The sequence below is a fragment of the Nelumbo lutea genome, chromosome 8 (assembly GCF_056320005.1).
Source record: "Nelumbo lutea isolate HS-2025 chromosome 8, American lotus-T2T, whole genome shotgun sequence".
Taxonomy (NCBI): Eukaryota; Viridiplantae; Streptophyta; class Magnoliopsida; order Proteales; family Nelumbonaceae; genus Nelumbo; species Nelumbo lutea.
In genome coordinates, this window is record NC_142691.1 from 53,648,258 (window position 1) to 53,672,372 (window position 24,115).

The 24,115-nt window shown below is 40.3% G+C and overlaps 1 protein-coding gene and 1 long non-coding RNA gene across 2 annotated transcripts; both read left to right on the plus strand.

The window, feature by feature from the left end:
- The first annotated feature begins 934 nt into the window (after positions 1-934).
- Positions 935-2,482, plus strand: LOC148844214 (Ribosomal protein L17 family protein). Its single transcript, XM_088958276.1, has 2 exons — positions 935-1,321; positions 1,964-2,482. Exons 1-2 carry the CDS (start codon positions 1,060-1,062, stop codon positions 2,371-2,373), a joined length of 672 nt encoding a protein of 223 aa, XP_088814402.1. The 5' UTR covers positions 935-1,059; the 3' UTR covers positions 2,374-2,482.
- Positions 2,483-4,192: 1,710 nt separating this feature from the next.
- On the plus strand, positions 4,193-4,716 carry LOC148844215 (uncharacterized). The gene is made up of 2 exons (XR_016103360.1): positions 4,193-4,330; positions 4,447-4,716. It is a non-coding gene; the product is annotated as an uncharacterized LOC148844215 (long non-coding RNA).
- The last annotated feature ends 19,399 nt before the right edge of the window (positions 4,717-24,115 follow it).

Here is a 24,115-nt window from a genome sequence, read left to right on the forward strand (position 1 = left end):
ATGAAAAAATAAATAATATAACAAATTTTAAAATATAATATAAAAAATATATTTATAAATAAATAAATAACATATATATGTATTATATATTTATATTTACTTTTATATATATATATTTATATTTATAAATATATAATATATATTGGATCGTGATCCCGAATATGTGAATAGGGGTGGTCGAATTCGACCAAATAGGATCAGGTCTTGGATCTTGCACCCCTATCTACAATTTACCCTAAACCTATGTTTGGTTTGAAGGAAAAGATAGAGAAAGTTCAAAGAGGTTGGGAAAGGAAGGGGAACCTGTACAAACCTATACCTTTCCTTTTCCTACCTTTTTCTTTCGAATAGACCTGGCAATTGGGTTGGGTGGGTCGGGTTCATGTTGGGTCAAGACACCTTGGGGTCGATTTCAGGTCGAGTTGAATTTCGAGTTGGATTATCAAATGCTAGACCCTAATCCTAAATGTTCGGGTTAGGATTGACCCATGGGTCAATTTGGGTCATCCCAAAAAATAACAGAAATTAAAAAAAAAACTACATGAAAAATACCAAAATTAAAGGAATTAACCTTAAAATTCCAAGTATAAAATAAAAAAAACTTGAACACTTAACAATTTAAAGAATAAACGATAAAGAGTAAAGACTAAATAGAAAAAATTAAAGAGTGAAAACTTCTAACAATGCATAAATAGTCCCAATTAGACTTCTAATTGGGTCATCGGGTTGACCCATGACCCAACCCAATTTCCGGGTCGGATCGGATTATTCTCACATTCAGATAGTTAAATATGAGACCCTAACCCTGTTTTCTCGGGTTGGATTGAATTGGGTTCGCGGGTTGGGTCAACTTTTTGTTAGGTCTATTTTCGAACCAAACACAACTTTAAGTAAATATATGCTGTATCAAGGGCAAAAAAAGGAACATATGGAGAGGGGTCGTACGATGCCTATCCGTTATCTTCCACGAGGCAAACAAACCTAATCCGCATTTCACACAGAGAAGGGGGAAAGACAGAGAGAGAGAGAACAGAGCAGAGAGAGTGGAGCTGTGAAGCAATGGCATGGAGTACTTGTACGGCAACCACTAGCTGTTTAGGCGGCGGTGGTGGTGGTGGGAATGCTTGGAGTATGATGTCGCTGAAGTCGGTCCTCCCATCGATTCCAACTACTCGAACTCCTTCACTCCGTTTCCCGCTTGGACCACATTCTCCGTCGTGTCAACTCAAGTTCACTCACCGGAAAACCCCCAAAGCTCTTCTCCCATCCTACACGGGCCTCTCTATGCAGTCTACTCTTTCCTCTTTTGGTTCCCATGGAGGTAATAAGCACTCCCTTCTCTTCCATTGCGGCAAAGTAAGCGTTTCTCTGTTTCATCTCTGTGATAATATCCTATGGCTTGACAATGGTGAATTGTTTACAAGTTGTGCTGTCGTTTTTCTATTCTGAATCTTAAGAAAAAAACATAGGGAATTCGCTCGATAATTCTTTGTTTTTGATCTGCATTTGATCCAAGTTCAGATTTTTCCTGCTCCGGCTGTTGCTTCTTGAATTGCAACTTTACAAGAACTGGGTTTTCTCATAAGAGTGAGTTCGGAGGCAGAGATTCTCAAATCTACTGTAGAATTTTACCACCAATGCGGCTTTAGCTGTTTAATCCTGGAAAAGTTATTAGGCTTTTTTTTTCTTTTTTACTTTAAATGGTTACAATGTACACTCTCCGTCTAGACTTCATTGTTTTCTTAATATTTTTATCATTTTTTGCCATCCCATTTTTCTTATTTATGAAAATCAGAATAGCCACTTGGTAATTTTCAAAATCAGATGCTCTTGCACTTTCTATTCTTACATGTTGCCGAAGGAGTTCGTTCCTTGTCAAATTTTCACTTCTCTCTGCTGGTCAGTCACCTTTGTGGGGTTGCTAGACGAGGGCTTTGACCACTTTTATCTGTCTTGCTTTCAGATTCTACTAGCTTTGAGCATAATTTCATCATAATTGACAATGGTAGTCGATTCTTTGCCATGAGACACGGAAAGAAAGTGCCAAAGCTCAACAGGCCTCCTGACCAGCGTCGCGCATTATTGCGAGGTCTCACAACTCAGCTCCTTAAACATGGTAGGATCAAAACTACAAGAGCAAGAGCAAGTGCCATGAGGAAGTATGTTGACAAAATGGTCACTTTAGCGAAGGATGGATCTCTTCATAAAAGGAGACAGGCCTTGGGCTTCATTTATGAAAAGCAGATTGTCCATGCTTTGTTTGCAGAAGTCCAAGACAGATATGGAGATAGAAATGGTGGATATACAAGAATCATCAGAACATTGCCAAGGCGAGGGGACAATGCACCAATGGCCTATATTGAGCTTGTCTAGGCAGTGTCAGTTTGTTTTGAAAATCCTTCTTGTATGGTTCAAAATATTTAATTTTGTGGACAGCTGTTTCTGCAAATAAGATTTTTCAGCATATGCAATTTTAACTGCATTTGATGTACAATGTCTTCTACCTTGCAGCCATTGGTATTTGACTGCCAGTGGCCTTTTAAAGAAGTTGGTTGTGGCACTGCTCACCATGTAACAGGTAGGGGCTATTGCTCAGTTTGATAGTAAAACCTCATCTGGCAAATGTAAAAATGCAGGTTTGAGTTTTGATGGTTGCCACTTTGTGCAAAAATGCTTCAGGTTAGGTCTGTATCCATTTGCTTAAACCTTTTCAATGAATAGGTCCTAATTTACTAAGAGAACAAAAAAAAAAAAAAAAGAAAAAGAAAAAAGCACAAGGCAGCTACAGAAAGACATAAATTGCCTCCAGTGAGTCAAGAAGAACAAAGAGGAAAGGCCAGCAATTACAATAACAACACCACCTAGCCCAAAAGCTTACACAAGGAATTCAGTACCCTAACATGGTCAACTACTCTAAAATCTATTCTATGAATCCACCTAAATGAGATGTTCACTCCAGTGCTAACAACCTATCCTCCCTAACCAGATGCTGAAGGAGCCAAATGCCATTCTCAGCCTTATTCTCAGCCTTATAACTGTCCAGTCAAGTTGTAACAAAATCATTTGGTTATAGGTATTAGGTAACCTAAATTCATATACTTATCATTCGTTGGATGAGACTGGTTATAAAAAATTTAAAGCAAACTCATAATTACTTAATCTAACTGAAATTGAAACTGAAAGTCACGAGCTTTTAAAGATACATAGAGCAGAATAATATTGTGCAAATGTTTTGAAATAATGAATTAATAAAAAAATTTGAAATAATGGATGAGTGAAGGGGCATGTAGTGAAACCTCGTTATCATTCATCAAGAATTTTTTGTGTATAGGATGTGTTTAAGATGTTCTCAGAATTGACTTGGGCAATTTCGTACTACTTTTCATTGTATCATTTGTTTAATCCATTTTTTAGATTTTGATTTTGATAGGTAAATCACATCCATCTCCACATGTAATCAAATGTAAACCATTCCACTATAATTGGCGTGGTCTTTTAGTATATGAGTCAGAGTCAACATATAAGTTTTGTGTCTAGCATATGTTTTTGATCAGTAAATTTTGTTGTCTTTAATGTATATTTCTATTTCTATCTTCTTAAGGTTTCCTGTGCCCAATGTTCCATACTTTTGTGAGCTTACCAGCTAGACAGTTCCAAAACAACACAATTGTTACTTTAAAAACCAGCTTAGGATTGATTCATGCACTTTTATGTAGTCTATCATTGTTGTACCATTGGTTTAAGCTGTCGTTGGGCAATCCAAGGACAAAATCCTACCATGATTCATGAGGAATAGGCAGGACTGTATATAGCCAGTGTTCTGCTTTCGCCCTTTAGCAAGTTGGCATGTTCTGCATCTTTATTATATGAGCAACATCATTTTTCAAACTAGCCAATAAAACATATCTTCCACCATAACAATGGTCTTACCTCTACCAAAATGACCTACTACAACTCCAACATGTAACTCCAAATAACAAAACCCTGTAAAGAGGTATTTGATAGACATAAGCGGGTATCATAAAACAAATAACTATTATGTTCTGAAAAGGAAGGATACTTGTCTTGCTTCCCTGCTTCTAAATCAGCATAAATGATGCTGAAATCCTTGCAACCAGCATAATCTTACTTTAATTCATTAAAATCAATGACTTGGACATTCATGGAAAGAAGTATGTAATTCATCTGACGATCAAAACCAATTAAGTCCCATAAAATGGTATTCTTACTGTCTGGTCCTTGCAGGTTTTTCTATTGTCTGATCTGGTCCTTGAAGGGCTTTCATACCTTTTGGCCTTGTCCTTGCAGGGCTTTCCCACAGCTTAACCAGGTAAATTATTGTCTTTACCAAGGTTTTCCTTCTGTTGCTAATATTCTGTTCTGACACAATTAGTCTTCGTAGTTCTGTTCTGATGCAATTAGTCTTCATGCCTCTGGTCTTTGCAGGGTTTTTCAAAGCTTAAGCAGGTAAATTTATAATCCTTGATTCAGTTTTTGGGTGATTCATACATCTTTTCATCTGGGTGATAAAGGATTTTTCATTTATAGATTGACATATAAAAGTGCTGGAGATGGTTAGTTGTGCCGGTCAACAATAATTTATTTTTTGTTATTCTCAACCATGTACTCTAAAAGTCCTGGAAGAACACTATACCAAGGCACAACCTTCATTGCAAGAATTATTTTGAAAAACATGGCCTTTCTTGAGGGGAAAAATTTTTCATTTCTATATTGAGATATAAAAGTGCTAGATGATGTTTAGCTGTTCTGGTGAACAGTAATTTATTTAAGAAACTAATTATAATGGAAATAAAATTAAACCAAAAAGCAAATATTTTCTTATCAAGAAAAGGCATTATTTAAAAAAATTTAGGGAAATTTAATAGTTGGTAGTCTTCCCCAAACCAACAAGAGTAGTATAGGCTTTCTCGTTTAAAACATAGAAAAATAAAAGAAATCTCACTACTATTTAGTTTGCATAGTGGCTGCACCTTTATGCATTGTGTTTTATTTGTTTATGCTTCTTTTCAGCTTTAGCTTAGACATTGTTCTGATTTAAGGCAATCCATTGACATTTTATTGTAAGGAATAATGTTGCCTTTTTATTACCCATCAACATTTTATTGTAAGGAATAAAGTTGCCTTTTTATTAAAGTAACAGGGTGTTCTAGCCTAATAGAAAATAAAGCTTTACATAGAGAGGAAAGCAAAAAAGAGGATAATAAAGACACACAAGTGTGTTATAGGCAAATGGGAATAAAAAATAAAGAAAAAAAATAAATGTTTGAATAATGGTCAAAGTCAGAGGTGTCCAAATATGTTAGAAATATTTGTTTTTTCAGAAACCTATAAATGTTTATATGCTTAAATTAAATCAAGGCCGTTGTCCAAATTCATGATGCTACACAAGTTTTTAGGGATCTGAGTTACTAACTTACCTTTTCAAGTTGTACCATATCTTTTGCTTTTAGGTGCAGGAAATTCCATTATCTTATTTTCCACATGCAACTATGAGCTCAGCTTCTTCCAACAAGGCAACAACCATACCAACTATCCTAACAGACTTTTTTTTAGGGATACCACCTTCCCCTATTCATTTATTTATTTTTTGATCAACCATCTATCCCCTATTTGATTAGCTACATTGTATTTTCTGATTCCATGTATAGCACGAGAGAGAGTAGTCTACTTCGACTTGAAATCAAAGTAATTTCCATACTAAAATTATATGAATGATAGTTGTACTATGTGGTCAGTTAATAGAATAATAGATGCTGTTCCTTTCTGCCATGTAGCTAACTATTCTCTTTATTCACATCTTGAAAAATGCCTTGCCTTGAATATATGCATTTTTCTTTTGATCCAGTGTATATTGTTTTTCTTGGAATAGAGGTTCAATCTCTGATATGGTCCTGTGTTCTTGGGAATAGTAAGCAATTTATATGCTGTTTTCTTTTCATCCTGTGTGTATTCCTTTTTTTTTTTTTGATCAATAACCGTGAATTGTATTAATTTATATTAGAAAAATTACAAAGCAAGGAGGCTAAACAATCTTAGCTCCCTAGGACAAGCATTGAACACCAACATACAATTACAATACGACCCAAAATAAAGAGTTTCTGTTCATCCCTTGCCTAGCTAGACCATCTGCCAGTGAGTATGCACTTCTCTTTACCCATTTGTACTGAATTTCAATATCCTTAGTCAGTCACTTAAATTTTCTCTTTTCATTGCTATAATTCCATATCCTAGCGTTGTCCTCTTTTAACCAGTTCACCACAACTTCAGAGTCTCCTTCTACGATCATCTTATTAAATTGCATATCCTTGACTCTTTGTACCCCTTCAAGAGTTGCAAGTATCTCAACCCTCAAGGAATCTCCCTCCCCTATTGGTCCAGAAAACATAGCGAACAGATTCCCATGTTTATCTCTTATTGCTCCTATTCCGGATGGCCCTGGATTACCCATACTGCTGCCATCAAAGTTCAGTTTAATAAAGCCATGAGGTGGAGGAATCCAACAAGAGTTTGATGCCTTCTTAGCTGAGTTGGCCAACAAACTGCAGCCCTCATACATCTCCACATAATCTTGGCCCTTTTTGTTGGCCAACTCAGCATGGGACTGAATAAACATTGCACATTTAAAGGGAGGGGGGTCCACCTGCACCCAAACAGAGAAGTACAGCATTCTCAAATGACTTTAGTAAACCGACAGGAAATTAATAAATGGTATTCAGACCCACCATCAGCTTTACGGAGAGCACACCAGTGAGGACTCAAAGAACTATTGAGCCTTTTTCTTTGAAGTAAATCACCTATATTAACTCTTTCTAGAAAGGCTTTCCAACAGAAACTCACAACCTTTGGAGGTATAGGAGGACAACACACCTCTTTAACAGGGAAGGACAAACCCAAAGAAGAAGATTGTGTTAGGGCTTTAAAGAATGGGTAACAAGGATAAAATACAATCAAACACTGTGTCCTTGATTTCCCTTCTAAAGCCCAAGTTCCAGCTGAACCCAGAAACTGAGTTAGAAGGAATAAGGAAGGAGGAAACTGATTCATTTTTAAATGTGGAAAGAGTGAAAAGACTTGGGAATTGGTCTTTTAAGGGAGAATCCCCAATCCAGATATGTTCCCAAAAATTACCTTACCTTTTGGGAAGGTAATTTGTACTAGTTCTTGTTTTAATAAATTACCTTACCTTTTCAAAAAACAAGATATGCTCCCAAAAATTGATGAGATTGCCTGAGTGCAGTCATGCCTGATCTACAATGGCAAAATAGCTTGAATAGCTTTCGAAGGTGCTGCTCTTGTAGTCCTTGCCTGAATCCTAGAATCCCATCCATTGTCTGCTACCCCATGAATATTGCCCACTGTTTTCACCCAAAGTTTATCCTTCTCCAATGAAAATCTCCACAGCCATTTCCCTAGTAGTGCCAAATTCCCATTCCTTATGTTCCCAATGCCCAAGCCTCCCTCCCTCTTGCTTCTACAAACCATCTTCCACCTAACCCTATGGTCCTTCTTCTCCTCCCCCGGCTCCCAAAGAAAGTCTCTCATTTGTTTTTCTAATTTTCTAGCCACCCTAACTAGAATCTTAAAGACTGATAAAAAGTAGACAGGAAGGTTAGCTAATATAGACCTGATTAAAGTGATTCTCCCACCAATAGACAAATAATTCTTCTTCCAAGTTGCTAGTCTCTTTTCAAACCTCTTCACAACCGGAACCCAAAACTCATCTTTATGAGGGTTATCTCCCAATGGCAAATCGAGGTGGTTTGAGGGTCAATTAGAAACTGCACACTCCAAAATGTTTGCACACTCCGACGTCTCCCCCTCTCCCATATTGATCCCAACTAAACAAATCTTCTCAAAATTCACCTTAAGGTTTGACATTTGCTCAAAGAGTTGTATAGTGAGCTTCAAGTTTCTTATCCTATTAAGGTCCCCTCCTTCACAAAAGAGTATTGTGTCATCTGCAAATTGCAAATGTGTGAGCTGCACATTCTCCCTTCCAACTCTCCAACCTCTTATTAAGTCCTTGGAGTTTGCTCTAGAAATTAGTCTCCACAAAACTTTTACAAAAGGGGAAAGGGGATCTCCTTGTCTTATCCCTCTCAAAGCTGGAAAGAAATCTACCACTATCCCATTTACCAATATGGAGTAATGGCATTTTTTGATGCAGCCCATCACCCACTTACACCACTTGTCTCCAAACCCAACGTTGACAATTACCTCCATTAGGAAAGACTAATCCACCATGTCGTAAGCCTTTTCCAAATCCAATTTGCATACTACCTCTTTTTTCTTGGATTTCTTGAACTCTTCCAGACTCTCATTTGCTATAAGTATTTGATCTATTATCTGCCTCCCTTTCACAAGAGCTCCTTGGTTGTCTGCTATGATTGCTACGAGTAGTTTCCTAATTCTAATGGACAACACCTTAGTGATGATCTTATAGTGGCTGTTAACTAGGCTGATTGGTTTATAGTCCCTTGGGTGATTTGCATTCCTTTTCTTGGGAATCAAGGCAATGAATGTGGAATTTATCCCCGGGTTTATCACTCCTCTAGAATAAAATTCATCAAACACTAGCCTTAGGTCCTCTTTTAGTATCTCCCAACAATCTTGATAAAAAGCCATCGTATAACCATTAGGGCCTGTTGCCTTTGGTCTGTCCATAGAAAACACTGCTTCCTTTATCTCTTCCAATTCAAATTTCCTTTCAAGCCATTCCCTATCCTCCAGTTTCAGTGTTGGCCATTCCGATCCCTCAAGCCACACCCTATTGTTTAGGGGTCTTCTAAAAATAGACCTAAAATGATCCGCAAAGGCCCCTACAATCTCTCTTTGATTGGAGATTATTGCCCCTTCAATCTCCAGACTTGATATATAATTCCTTCTCCTTCTTCTACTTGCCACTGCATGAAAAAACTTGGTATTCCTATCCCTCTCTTTCAGCCACTTACACCTTGACTTTTGTCTCCAACTTATTTCCTCCTGAAGAAGACAGTTCTCTAACTGTTTACACAAATTCCATCTTTGCTCCTTATCCTCTTCTGTGAAACAACCCCTCCCTTCCTTACTATTCAAGGCCTCGATTTGTGCAGTCACCATTTGCTTCCTTTCCTCTAGTCTCCCAAACTCTAACAGATTCCACTCCTTGATTCTACCTTTCAGATATTGGAGCTTTTTATGAAACCGCATTCCACTCCATTTCACTGTTGGATTGCTCTCTAACCATCATTCTTTGACTTTCTTAATGAAACCTGGGTGTCCTAGCCACATGTTTTCAAACCTAAAAGGGGTGGGACCTGCATTTCTCACCTCCTTACAAATTACAATAGGCCAGTGGTCGGATGTTACCCTTGGGAGTGTTCTGGAATTCAAATTCCCCCAATGTTCTTCCCATTCATTTGAATACCCTTGGGAGTGTATTCTTACTTAAATTTTAACTTCTTACTCTTTCTTACTCCCTCCATCAATCTCTGATATGGTCCTATTATCTGCATTTTTCAAAGAAAGCCTACTCTGATGACATGTGAAACTAGAAGTCATTAAGCTTCTCATTGTTTCTGAACATATTATTCAACCTTACAATCATTTCTTATTGTTTCTGATTATATACTCTGCCTGAAGGAGTTGTTTTGCAAATAGAAAAGCCATTGAACTAAACCTTCTTTTGTTCTCACTAAGAAGAGATTGGGTCATTAGATTAGGTAGAAAAAGTATTCGAAGACGACCTGTGCCTGCAATAAGTATAGAACCCCATGCGTTGAAATTTATTGAAGTGTACTAGCTAAAGGCATATATAGATAAATAAAAAATATACCCTCAAGTAATTTTGTAAATATATTTAAAACTCCCTGTTAAGAGCCCTGCTCCAAGTCTTCAGAAGATGTCTTCTTTTTAACGAGTCATCACAAAAAAAAAATAGTTCTAATTTGTAAAAACTAAATACAGGGGTGTATGCAAAAAAAACAAATAAAAAATGAAGCCTAACCATATCATCCTCTATGATCAATACCATATACCTCCTAAACACAAAATCTTTCTCTTATTAGGAGCTACTCTTTGAGCACAAAGCTCCAATCTACCACTGGAATAATTAGGTAATATTAGTAACCTCTAACAAAAACCTCATTCTAGATGGCAAAGGATACATGGGAAAAGCCAACTCTCTACTGAATAGTTCCCAGGGGCCTATGCTATTGCTCCTGTGCAAAATAAGAAAAAGGAACACGGGGGGGGGGGGTGGGGGTGTAGGTTATGTTCATATTGGGCACCCCTAACTCAACCAAGGATCATTTCTTGAGTGGTAAAGGAGTGAGAGTTTCAACACCACAGCAACTTTTATCAATCCCTAAACTTAAAGTCACCCTTTTGTGCGTTCTAGAATGAAGACTTAAACAATACCAAAGGGATCTTCATGGTTAGATCCCACTTTTGACTTTATTGCTTCTCTTTCCATCCCTTTCCTATCCTGAACCGGTGCTTTGCAAATTCATCTGACCTATTTATCCTTACAAAAGATTATGTCACCACATTTGGTAATTTTCTTCTGTTTGCTTTCTCTGTATGTGAATGGGTTTCTACAGACCACCTATTTCTTCCATTTAACCAGTTTCTCTGGCTCTTGAAGTTCTATAAAATGATGCCTTTAAGAGTTTAAGTCTAGAAGGCCCAGCTTAATTTTGGAGATTTATGCCTACTTGGGTTCATGGAAGAATCATGTACACACTTTTAGCTGTGATATGTCTTAGTTTATGGTGTAATGGAGACTTTACATTTGAGGATTACCAAGGATTGTCATGGAATTCTGTTAATCTTATGATCACAATCAATATAATAAGTTGTAGACTGCTTTTTATTGGTTTTATTATAGGGGATAATTGGTTCGCATGTGTTTTCTGATACTCCAGTATCACAATACTTCATTTACAGTGCTCTAATTCCAATGACAAACATATTCATTCTGTCCCTCATAATGGACTGTCCATCCAAGGTAATAAAAGCGGTTGGCTTTGAGAATCACTCGGCTATTAACATAAAAGTTGTTGTCATTGCATCCATAACACTGAAAAAAAAAAACATTGTTAATTTATTATAAACAAAATAAACTATTATGTCTTGAGTAAAGGGTTATGGATCCCGGGAGGGTTTTTCAAAGTCCATCTCAGCTCATTGAACCCACTTAACTTTCTCAAATTATGATGGAAACTTCTAACTTTTACCCCTCCCCCCAAATCACCAATGCTAATGTCCATATTAGAACAGGTCATAACACCTCGGTAGTCCTAGAAGATGGACAAATTTGACTAAGTTTTTAATAGTTGTAACATGCTGCTACATCGCTCCATCTCTATTGGTGAAGGAAAGATGTGCGAACACGAATCATGTTGGAGTACTGTTTGCATAGACACATCTCCCAAAGAACAACTCAGCGACCCTCCAGTTGAATATGAGCATGATGGTGTTTGAAATAAAAGAAGGGCTCGACTATGGTATGGAAAAGATTTGATATCTAAAAAAATTTTGACAAATCATAGTCGAGCCCTTCTTTATCAAAATTCATGGGTGGGTTTTGATTGGTCAAAACTCTTCCAATACCACGTCTTTCTTGCATCATTGATTTTTCCAAAAAATAATTGACCAGTACTGGCTGGATCCTGCAAGAGACAAGTTGAACATTCTCAAGTATTACATATGATTGTTCCAACTGAATACAATTATCTGTCAAAGTAGTGGACTTGAGTGCAGCTCATGTGGCTGTTAGAGCTAGCTTCGAAAGCCTCTCTTTTTCTAAAGCTCTTCCCAGATGGCTTTCTAATGTAGAGTCATTAGTGATAATTGTGGGAGCTTCTGGCTATAGAATTATAGATGGTAATGATTGTCTTCTGATTCTATAGCGCTTTGTGCTGGTTTTGTATTTGTTCTGTTGGTTGGTGGTCTTGTTCTGTGGTTGCCTTTGTGTTTGTTATTCTTGTTATCTTTTTCCTCTTGGTAAGTAATGAAATGCCTCTTTACTGGAAAAAAACAAGGACGTGGCCTAGCTGTTTATTTTTTGGATCATCTTTCACCCATCACTGTGACAATTAAAGAAGAATGCAACAGTTTTCTTCACTTAATCACTCAACTTGTGCAGTGGTTCCCAATCATCAAGTAGGAGTATACTAAGGTGACTTGCTGAAGAGAGTAATTCTTATTGAAAGCCCATTCCAAGGGAATACTCGATTCTCTCACTCATTGATAAACCTCTGTAATTTTTATGGCCAACCTGTGTTTTCCAGTCTTTTAATTGACAATGAACCGTTCTGAATAATAGCAATTGCTTTTCTTTTTCCAGATTTATGTGGAGTCTACAGATCTTATTTTCCCTGATACTAAGGTCCAAAATATTGATATACCAGGGGCGGTACTTAAAATAACAAGCTTTTATGATTTTTTAGTTTTTTTTCTTTTAAATTTGGTTTTTGGGCCTATTTTTAACCATATTTTTTTATTAAAAAGAGGGGGGGTTTCAAAACACCTGTACTGGGAAGCTATAGACGAATTGAAAATTTGAACATTGGGTGATACCCATCTCTCAGGTGAGTAACTAACTTTTTCCCTTGGGATGGGACAAGATTCTCTCTTTTAATAATGATATTTTATGGTTAAAACATGTAGTTTTATTGGCCTGGGAACAAATGCATTTACTCGGGTAAATAACTTTCCAAAAAGCGAATGGGCCAAATAATCTTTTTATCTATCTGTTTCCATCTTTTTATCTTGATTGAAAAAGTAAGCTTTAGCTTCTTTGTCGAAGACCAGCCAGAGAAACAAAGACTACTGGCTCCTATTCTCATTAAGGTGCGTTTTCTTTCCAATGTTAATCATCTAGTTCTTCGACCACACAACTGAACAAATGCTAATTAGCCAGGGTCAAAAGTTATTTTGCAATTCCGTCTGCATGAGTGAGTAAAAAGTAATACGATTGCAAAGCATAAGGGTGTCTTAGTTATATACAAATTATTATAGGGGGTGTCTCAGTAACTGCCTGAAACTATAGGGGGCGCCCAAGTATATGACCCTAAAATTAGAAGCATAAGATGATCATTATTGAAAGTAGAAAATGTGTTTTTTCTTCTCCTAAGTTCTTTTAAATAGGGATGAAAAGGTGTAAATAGATGAGTTCTTCACTTTTCTTTTTTTAGTTTTTTCAACTTCCTTTTTTAAGCAATTTATCCTTTTTTTTTTCTTTTTTTCTTTGTCTTTCTTCTTTTATTTCATTAATTTTGTCTTTATGGGACTACACAACTAGGGGAGGGAGGAGTAGCATATCCCCCTACCCATAACCCCTCAACCCTGAGAATCTGTGATAGTGGGATTTGATCCCAAGTCTCTCTAAACCAGCCAAAGACCTTACCAACTGGCCAGTTGGCACCATCAACTCCCTTTATTATTTAAGGATGTCAGGCTAGAAAAGAAACTCAATCTAATATGGCATTTTATGTAAAAAAAAATTAAAAAATTGTTTCTTGAGAAACCTATTTATACATAATTAAATAATTAATTTGTATTAATTTTATTGCTCCATCAATGTAAACTACTGTAAGAGCACACATTATGCACCTTGCAAGTAATGTGTAAGAATATATATTAAAATTATATAATCAAATTTAATTTTATGATCTGCACCAAAATCAAGACACATCCACTTTATAAAGTATAGATGAACACATGATATATTTATTAAAAAAATGACTTTAATCAAGCTGATCGGGAGCTTCATCCTTCCCTACTAAACCTACCCAATTTCTACAATGTGGAGGGAGATGAAGCAAATTCAACCTATTCACCATGTGGGAACCCTTGTATTATTGGTTTCCCAACTAATATTGTTAATAGTTTTTTTTTTTTTTTTTTTTTTAATATAAATCATGCCTACAAATGGTTAACAGATAACAAAGCTACTTTGTAATTCAATATAATATTTAGAATCCTTAAGGCAATTTAAGATTTTTTATTTATATTTATAAGATGAAAGATTTCATTGATTTATTTTATCCATAATAACTAAATGATACAAATGTAGATATACATAATTTACGTTATTTGTGTCATTTAGATTTATCGATTCACTCATGTTTAACATTGTATATTTATTCCATTTATAAATTTAGATGATATACAAATAAATTCATTAGTGAAGCATTTAATACTATTTCTATGAAATTTTTAATTTGTGTTATTCATGTATACATGTAGAAATAGCTTTCTGCATACAATAATTATTCATTTTTATATTATAAAATTACTTATTTTCAACTAAATTTTATGCTACTTTGATGTAAAATTGACAGTGATCTATTATTTGACTTGAGTGATGCAAAAATAAGCTAATTAATCATGCAATTAAAGTTAATCATGTATAAAACTTAACTTTTTACTATTAGGTATCTATATAAAACAATTTAAATAATTTATCTATAATTTGATTAGACAAAGGTTAGATATAAATATTAATTTTGGTAAATTGATTCATTATATCAAAATATGTTCATAAAATAATATATATTAGTCAAATGTAATTACTTTGTTATAAGAATATACAAATATAAGTATTATATTAAAAACAAGGCAGTTTCTATGATACCAAAAAGGTAGGACGCCAAAATTTACTTTGCAAACTTGTACAGGATAAATGACCAAAGCTCAGATTTCGATCTTTTAATTCTTTGCAAATTGCAAGCAGCCGTGGTGGTGTTTGTGAACCAGACGAAACATGAATGTACCTTAGTGTCACATTATACTTTAAACCATTTTTTATAATTAAAAAAAAAAACAGTTTTTAGAATTGATTTTGCAAACTTGTACAGGATAAATGACCAAAGCTCAGATTTCGATCTTTTAATGCTTTGCAAATTGCAAGCAGCCGTGGTGGTGTTTGTGAACCAGACGAAACAAGAATGTACCTTAATGTCACACTATACCTTAATCATTTTTTATAATTAAAAAAAAACATTTTTTAGAAGAATTGATTTTGCTGAAATATAAAAAAGGCTAAAACATCTAGATTGGTGTGGCCCCAATGAACTGTCATCATCCCATGTTTTGAGCGCAAAGCCTACCATGAGATCGATACTTGGATACTGTTGGCCCAGCCCAGATGGTAAAGAACCTCATTTTTCTCTTTAAGAAAAACACACTAAAGCTCACCTCTGTGGAATGCCTATAATGTTGGTATTCAGTTCTGTTGAAGCTACGAGGTTTTCCAAAATTTTGGATTCCAAGCATTATTCATTAGTTAAATAGTATTTAATTTGGATTACTATAATGTGAAAACTTATACCTTTGTATTTTTTTCCATCACGATCTGGATATACATGCCTACCATATTTTTGTGTAGTTTTTTTTGCATGGTTTTTGATGTTGCGCAATCTAGCTGCTCCTAGCTGAAGGTGATTTGGCTTCCAGTAGACGACGGATGTAGAGAATCTGCACAGAAAGAATCAAAGAACCCGGGGGTACTTACCCGGCGAGATCACTCTAATGCTTAAGTCAGTATTTGCGAGCTGAAAGTAAATAAAGAGCAAGAGAGCTAGTAAGCAGTAATTGCATGTGCGTACTTTTGCCCCCAAAGGGTTGGGGTCTTTATGTATTGGAGTTCTCGCGGGTTTTTTGGATTGGTCCCGAAATCCTCGCCGTGATGTGGCCTATCACCGAATTAACAGGAGATAATGTCGCCAACCGATAAGGCATATTGTTGCTGTCCAAATCGGTTGGAGGAGATAAGGCCAGCTGTTACGAGGTGTGATCCCGTGAAACATGGAATCTGGTTATGAGATCTTCGGGGTTGTCATGTGGAGGTTGGTCAATATTACCCGAACTGATGCCCCCTGGGTCCGACCTATTATGGACGCCGAGGTGCTTGATAACCGAGGTGATCTTAATGCAATCATGCCCCAAAGTGAACTTGTCCTGAGGTGGATTCGCTTCCGAGGTGGGTCTATCTAGAGGTGTTACGGCTATCCGAGCTTGGTCCGTCGAAGACTCGGGTTTATTTGGGATGAGCTATCATTTTGTCAGCTAGGTCATGTCCACGTGTCCCTCCATTATTAGGTTGGCCCAAATCACCATATATCAATTGCCCCCTACTCCCCGGGCCAGGGGTCCGGACCTGGTGCGGGGAGTTTATGACGAGCCAAGTGGATTTGGTTCGAGGATTGGGCAGCTAGTCATATATCTCACAGGTCAGACTCATTCGGCCACCTGACTTAACCAAGAAAACGCAGGTCGGGTCTAGTTTATGCGCAGACGTCACATGGATTATAAACTCCGCGGACGTCAAAAAACATGCTAAACCGAATTTACCCTCGGGGGTCGCGTAGCCAGTTTTCCTAGGAGCCGTAGGATTGCTTTAATCTCGACCGTTAATTCTCGGACATAGCGGCTATAAATAGGAGGGTCCGCGATTCATTCCTTGCCACAAATTCTGCAATTGAGCTCTCCCGATGTCGCATTAAGGTCTCTTAGTTCAGTTTTCTTTCCTCTTCCTTCTTCATTCCTTGATCTTGGTGAGTCTCTTAGCTTTTTCTTATTTCCAATTATGTTGAGCTCTAGCATAGATAGGCTTGTAGATAGTGTTAGCGAAGAGGGCGTCGTTGTTCTTGCTGGGGAAGTCAGTCCACAACAGGGTGCCTCCCTTCATCGGTCTACAGAGGGAACCTCTGACCCCGAAGTTGGGCCATCTTGACTTGGGGGGACCGAAGCCTAGGAAGAGGGCCCGTTCTCCAAGTCAGAGGCCCCGACTTCTTCTCGAGGTCGAAAGGATGACGACTTTAGGCCTTCTAAACTATCTTCGAATAGGCTACTATACCTGGCATCTCGGTATCGCTTTCCTGATGACTTAACTTTCAGTCTCCTACTAGGTCAGTATTCTTGGGATCACGACCACAGCGACCTCGCTGTTTTTGAGGAGCAGCTCACGACAGGGCTGCGCTTCCCTCTTCACCCCTTTTTGATAGAAGTAATCAAATTCTATAACATCACCATCGACTAGCTTCATCCGAACTCTATTCGGAACATAGTCGATACTATTTCTTTGTTTCACGCCTACAACCGACCACCTTTGTCTCTTGACGTCTTTAGCTCAATCTGCGGGATCTAGCACAATTCATCCTGTCTACGTGGGGACGTATGACAGAGCTATTACATCTCCCCTAGGCCTGGATTTAAAATCTTGTCCGGTTGCCCGAACAAGGTTCCGGCCTGGAAAAGACGGTACTTCATCGTCTGTAACCTGGAAGGGTGGTCTTTTCCAACCCACTAGAGGGTTGCTTCCCAAGACCCTAGAGTGATCTTGGACACGGAAACCAGGGTAGTGATTAACTCTTGGAGGGACCTCGGCCTCGAGCTGGTTTGAGTCCTCCTAGTAGGTTCCTTTTCAGATTTTTGCTAAAAGCAACCTTTAGGTTTCTTTGACCAACTGCCTTTTTTTTTTGGCAGCTACGATGCTAGAGTTTGATGCAAGAAGCCTTATGATGAGCTCCCGAAAGGGGAAAAAGAGAAAGGCAATGAAGAGACTCCGTCGGGAGGAGACTTCAACATCTGAAGCACCCGAGGTCCAAGTATCTGAAGCAGCCGAGGTCCAGGTTGATAAACTGATCTCCGCCGAATCCCCAAGGGAAGAGGCCCAACCCACGGACCCCGAGGTGGTTGCGATGGAGGGCTGTGAGGAGGATATTCATCCTTAGGAACCCGGGGATGGATTTACGCCAGAAGAGCCTGATGTCAAACCGAAGCTCGCTCTTGCTATCGAGGAGGAGAGTATCACGAACCACATGCTCGCGGTGTAGAAGAACTGAGATGCTATCTTCTTGAAGGAGGTCGCGGGATGGGCTGACATGGTCCCGAAACGACTTATGGGACTAGCTTCTAGTCACTACATGGTGGTAAGCTTTCTGCCTTCGGTTTCTCTCTCTCTTCCCCTTTCTTCCTTCTCACTTTTTATTCTGACCTCGATTCGCTTCTGATAGGTTAACTTTGCCCTTCACGCATTGGCTTGCCAGTCTGCGATCCAATCGAAACAAGCTCGAGATGCCAAGGTGGAGGTGTGAAAGCTTCATCGCGACTTGGATTTAGCCCGGGGTGAGGTTCTTCGAGCAAAGAAAGGAGCTGAATTCTAGAAGCAACTGATTTTGGATAAGGAGGGGTAGATCTCATCGCTCACCGAGAACACTAGGTACAAGGAGCAGGTTTCTTCGATGGCCGGGAATGAGGAGGAGCTAATCGTGAAGATGACCGAGGAGAGGACGTGGTTTCAACGAGAGATCGAGAACCTTGAAGCAATGGTCGAAGAGCGAACTCAGATTTTCAAGACCGCCATCAAAGTGGCGTGGTCAGAAGAGATAGCTAAGGCTATTGAATGCCTCAAGGAGTCCTCAGAATTCCACGCCCTTCAGGTCGAGTACGGCTCGAGCTTCTACCGCTCCGGGTTCAAGCTGTGTAGATATATGGTCCATCAAAAGTTCCCTGGTCTCGACCTCAGCGCTATTACAATGACAGGTTTAGCTCCCGAAGTGGCTACGACAGCGGATGAGGAACCTAAGTCGTCAGAGGAAGAGAGCAATGACAAGGTCGAAGTAGTGGGCCCCTCAAACATGGCTGGCAATCCTCTTGCTTGAGAAAATTTTCTTCTTTTCTATTTTCCTTTGAGTTATGAATGTACACCCCGAAGCTATTGAACTCGGGTCACAAGGAAATCTTCTGTACTTACACTTACTTTATCAATGAAACACATCCTCTTTTTGTAAAAATATTCTAAGTGTGAGCGGCTTCCGATCTGAGTAGCAAATGTGTAGGTTATTCGAGTTGCCAGGCTACCGAGCTAGACGATAAGTAAGGATAACCAACCATAAGAATTTTCTAAGTGTGGATTATCCCGAACTACCTTCCCAAATTGGCAGGAGTAACTCGCGCTCGTGCTACTCGTTTAAATGTCAGTTGTCCCTTAACGGGTCCAACCTATTGTTTTATGCCAAAGTGGGCTAGACATCGTAGGGCTTACACCCGAGTTGTCTGTGCCTTATGCATTTAAAGGTATTTTGCCTATGCCAAAGAGGCGACTAGTACTTATATAATGACAAATCCGTATGTTCGGTGTCTCAGCCCTTGGGCCTTGGGGGCAACTTATTGTCCGCCCTTCTTGACTCTGCCCATGTCGAAGAGGCGACCGGGTCTTATGCGGTGTCGGGGTCTTCTATTAGTTCTGCACTTTTAGTCCTTAGACTTCTGGGAGTGACTTGCAGTCCGCTCTCCAGTTAGGCAATTACAGATAGTACTGCCTCAAGTTGCTAACATTCCACACCCAGGGCACCTGTTTCCCTTCTAGGGTTTTGACCTCGTATGTACCTTCCCCGGGCACTCGCTTTACTCGGTAGGGTCATTCCCAATTCGGTCCGAGCTTACCAACACCGGGCTCAAGCACCATGATTTTACGAAGTACCAGGTCTCCGACGTGGAAGTTCTGCTTCTTGACTCTGGCATTGTAGTACCGAGCCACTCTCTGCTGGTAGGCCACAGTTCGGATGTATGCGAGGTCCCGTACCTCTTCAACTAGGACGAGGTTGGTGTGTAGCTCATCATCATTTGCTTCTTTGTCATATGCCTCCAGACGTTGCGTGGGCACCTCGATCTCGACTGGGATGATTGCCTCCGTGCCATTGGTGAGGTTGAAAGGGGTTTCACCCGTGGCGGTCTTCACACTGGTTTTATAGGCCCACAGTACACTGGGTAACTCGTCTACCCATAGTCCTTTAGCTTAGGTTAGGCGTGCTTTCAATCCACAAAGGATGGCCCTGTTCGTAACTTCAGCTTGACCGTTCGCATGGGAGTGTGCCACCGAGGTGAAATTTTGTTGTATCCCCATCTGGCTGCCTCAATTCTGAAACTTGATGTTTTCAAATTGTTTGCCGTTATTGGAGATAAGCACTTGAGGTAGTCCAAAGCGGTACACTATGCTTCTCCATAAGAAGTTTTGGACACTTCGGGCTGTGATCGTCGCTGGCGGTTCAACCTCCACCCATTTTGTGAAATAGTCTACTACTACCACTAAGAATCTCCTCTGTCCCGTTGCTGGCGGGAATGGTCCAAGGATGTCGATTCCCCACTGCGCGAAGGGCCATGGGATAGTGAGGTACTTCATGTCAGCAGCAAGATAGTGGTGGATTTTGGCGTGCCTTTGACACTTGTCGCATTTGTTGATGAGTTCCAGTGCATCTGCCTTCATCGTTGGCTAGTAGTAACCCTGTCGAAGCGCTTTCTGGGTGAGAGCCCTTCCCCCCAAGTGTCCGCCACATAGATCTTCATGAGTGTCGTGGAGAATGAGCTCGACTTCTGAGGGTCGCAAGCAGCGCAAGTAGGGGAGCATGTAGGATTTTTGGTACAGCTGCCTGTCTATTATGACGTACTTGGCCGCCTGTTGCTCTACCCTTCTAGCTGCCTTATGATCTACAGGGAGGATCCCGTAAAGTAGGTAGCTCGTGAGTGGATCGATCTAGCTCGACTCTGCTTGTACAACAAGAACAACCTCTTCTACCCCCCGAGAATGCTAGGCCGAGGCAGGTTCTCTATGTACACGGTCCTCATGGTGTTGTCGCTTGTGTTGGCTAAATGTGACAGAGCATCAGCCTTAGCTTTCTTGGATCTCGGGATCTGTCTGATGAAGTACAATTGGAAATCACGTAGAGCTTCTCTGACTTTGGCTAAGTAAGCGACCATAGTTGGCTCGTGAGCTTCGTACTCGCCAGTGACCTGGTAGACCACGAGCTGGGAGTCACTGTAGATGACGATGTGCTTGGCTCTTACTTCGTTTGCTAGGGTTAGCCCGACTATCAACGCTTTGTACTCCGCCTCACTGTTGGACGTGATGAACTCAAAGCGGAGCGCGTACTCCAGCTTCACCTCACTTGGCCTGTAAAGAATGATACTAGCTCCGCTACCTTGTTGATTTGACAAGCCGTCCACATGGAGGATCCATGGCTCCTCCTCCCAGGTTGGCGCTGCTCTGACTGGAGGAGGTGCCGCACTAGTTGAAGCTTCTCCTCTGTGCTCGGGCTTAATCGGTTCAGGAACTGCAGTGCTCAAGGTACACTCCGCGATGAAGTCAGCTAAGGCTTGGTCCTTGATTTCTGTCCAGGGCTCGTACTAGATGCCGTACTTGCTGAGTTCAATGGCCACTTCGTCAACCTACCGGATACCTCTGGCTTAAGTAAGACTTGCCTCAGGGGTCTATTGGTGAAGACGATGACGGTGTGAGCTTGGAAGTACGGTCGAAGCTTCCGAGCTGCGGTGACTAGCGCGTACGCCAGTTTTTCGATTTTTGGATATCTTGTCTCTACATCCTGCAAAACTTTACTAACATAGTAGATGGGTCGTTGAACCCGATCTACTTATTTCATTAGTATCGAGCTGACCACCTCATTACTCGCCGAGAGTACAACTTAAAAATGTCTCCCTCCTCGGGTCGGGTTAGAACTGGGATACTGGTCAGATAGCTTTTGAGCTTGTCAAAGGCAAGTTGGCATTCTTCGGTCCATTCAAAGTCTTTGCTCCTTTCAATTGCCTTGAAGAAAGGCAGGCAACGATTTGCTGATTTAAACATGAAGCAGCTTAGAGTGGCTATACGGCCGTTCAACCTCTGAACCTCCTTCAATTTGCGGGGCGGTATCATATCTAAGATAGCCTTGATTTTGTCGGGATTGGCTTCGATACTTCGTCGGTTAACAATGTAACCCAGGAATTTACTCGAGGTGACACCGAAGACGCACTTGTTAGGGTTTAACTTCATATTAAACTTGTGCAAAGTTAAAAAAAATGTAAGTCTTTTATTAAATCGTTTAAAAATTGAGTTTTGACGACCATGTCGTCTACATAACATTCTACTTTTTTGCCGATTAACGACTCAAACAATTGGTTTACAAGTCTCTGAAATGTTGCCCTGACATTTTTCAGCTCGAAGGGCATGACCTTGTAGCAGTATAGGCCTAGCTCGGTTATAAAGGCCATTTTTTCCTCATCGACAGGGTCCATCCTGATCTGGTTGTAGCCCGAATAAGCATCCAGGAAGCTTAGCAACTCGTGCCCTGAGGTCGTGTCCACTAGATGGCCGATCTTCGGAAGTGGGAAGCAGTCCTTCGGGCAAGCTCAATTTAGGTCGGTATAGTCGACGCACATGCGCCACTTACCGTTGGCCTTTTTTACCATAACGTCGTTAGCCACCCAGCTCGGGTAATGGACCTCCCTGATGAAATCGACTACGAGAAGCTTCTCGATTTCCTCGTCGACTGCTCTCAAATGCTCCGGGGCTAGGTTGCGTTTTTTCTGTCTAACGAGCCTAACTATAGGATCAGTGTTCATTTTGAAGTAAGAAACTTACCAGCTGAGAACGTAACGGCTCCTCAATGGACACGCTGATCTGGAGAGTCCTGGTTGGATCTTCCACTAAAACAGGTATAAGAATCGTCTCTTCTATTGGTGAAGCTTGCACTTCATGGTACTCTGTAGGTCATTTCAGCTCGAGGTCGTATGCTGCCTTGGCTTTCCCTTTGAGGGTGGCAATGTAGCATTGGTGAGACTCGAGCTGGTCACCTCGCGCTACCCCTACTCCGAAGTCCGTGGGGAACTTCATAGCCAGGTAATAGGTGGACACCATTGCGCGTACAATGTGGGTGATGGGCCGACCTATTATGGTGTTGTACGGGGAGGGAGTTGCAACCACTAAGAAAGTGTGGTCAAATCTCGCTATGCTAGGCCAAGTGCCGACCTCCATAGGTACTGTAACTCTTCCCAAGGTCCTGACTTCCTCTCCACTGAAGCCTACCAAGGGAGTGTTCGCGGGCTTAATGTTGCTCTCATGAAGCTGCAGCTTGTCGAATGCATCATTGAAGAGTATGTCTATTGAGCTATTGGAGTCGACCAGGACGCACTTCATCGCGAAATCATTGATTCTCATCTTTATGATGAGCATATCATCATGGGGATACTGGATTACATGCGTGTTATTTTCAGTGAAGAAAATGGGTTCTTCTAACCTTGGCCACTTCAGAGGATTCTGTTCTTCTCTTTCAATCTCACGAGTTGATGTCTTTGTCGCGGCTAAAGTGCAGCCCGCGATAATCGATCCGTCGGTGACCATGTGTATTACTCCTTGAACTAGCCTCTCTTCAGGCAGTTGCCTCTGCGGCTGTTCGCTCTGCCTGTTGCTGGACTCGGGAGCATCTCTGCCTTGCTCCCCCTGCCAACCTGTTTGTTTTTTATTATCATTTAGTACAAAGTTTTTCAGATATCCACGACAGATGAGCTCTTCTATCTCATCGCGGAGGTTCTTACAATTTTCGGTGCTATGACTGTGATCTCTGTGAAAGTGGCAGTATACATTTATGTTTAAGGTGTTTGGATCCCCTCTCATTCGAGATGGCCACTTCACGTAAGAAGCATCCTTGATCACCATGAGGATTTCTGCTCGTTTCGCGTTCAAGGGCGTGTAATTTGTTCTTTTAACTAGAGGAGCTCAGAAAGACTGATTTGGTTTTCCTCCTCCACAAGCTGGATCATCCTTCTTCCTCTTGTTGTCCCCATTTGTTGAGGCCTCACATTCTCTTTTTCTCTTCTCTGGTGGGTTCTCACTCTTCTGGTTCATCTCTTCCTCTGTTCCGATGAACTGGTCAGCGAGCTTGAGGAACTCAGTAACATCTTTAGGTTTGTTGGTGACCACTACCACTTGAATTCTTTGTGGGTGATACCTCTTTTGACTGTTGTGAGTCTTACAACGGGGTCTAGATCAGGAATCTGTAAGCATGCATCATTGAATCTCTTGATGTAGCTCTGGATAGATTCTCCCTCCTTCTGAACTATGCAGAGTAGCCTTTCCTAGGACCTCAGACACCTCTTGCTTGTGATGAAGTGTGAGGTAAAAATCTGCATGAACTGCGCCCAACTCTTGATTGTCCCAGGCGCTAGGTTTCTATACCATGTGCGAGTTACCCCTTTAAAGGTGGTAGAGAAAGCCACACACATGCAGGGTTCATCCGCATTGGCTAGGTGCATCTGTGACTGGAACGAATCTATG

Coding starts and splice junctions, on each gene's coding strand:
- LOC148844214 (XM_088958276.1), top strand. CDS start 1,060: ATGGCATGGAGTACTTGTACGGCAACCACTAGCTGTTTAGGCGGCGGT. Junction 1,322..1,963: donor CTCTTTTGGTTCCCATGGAG/GTAATAAGCACT, acceptor TCTTGCTTTCAG/ATTCTACTAGCTTTGAGCAT.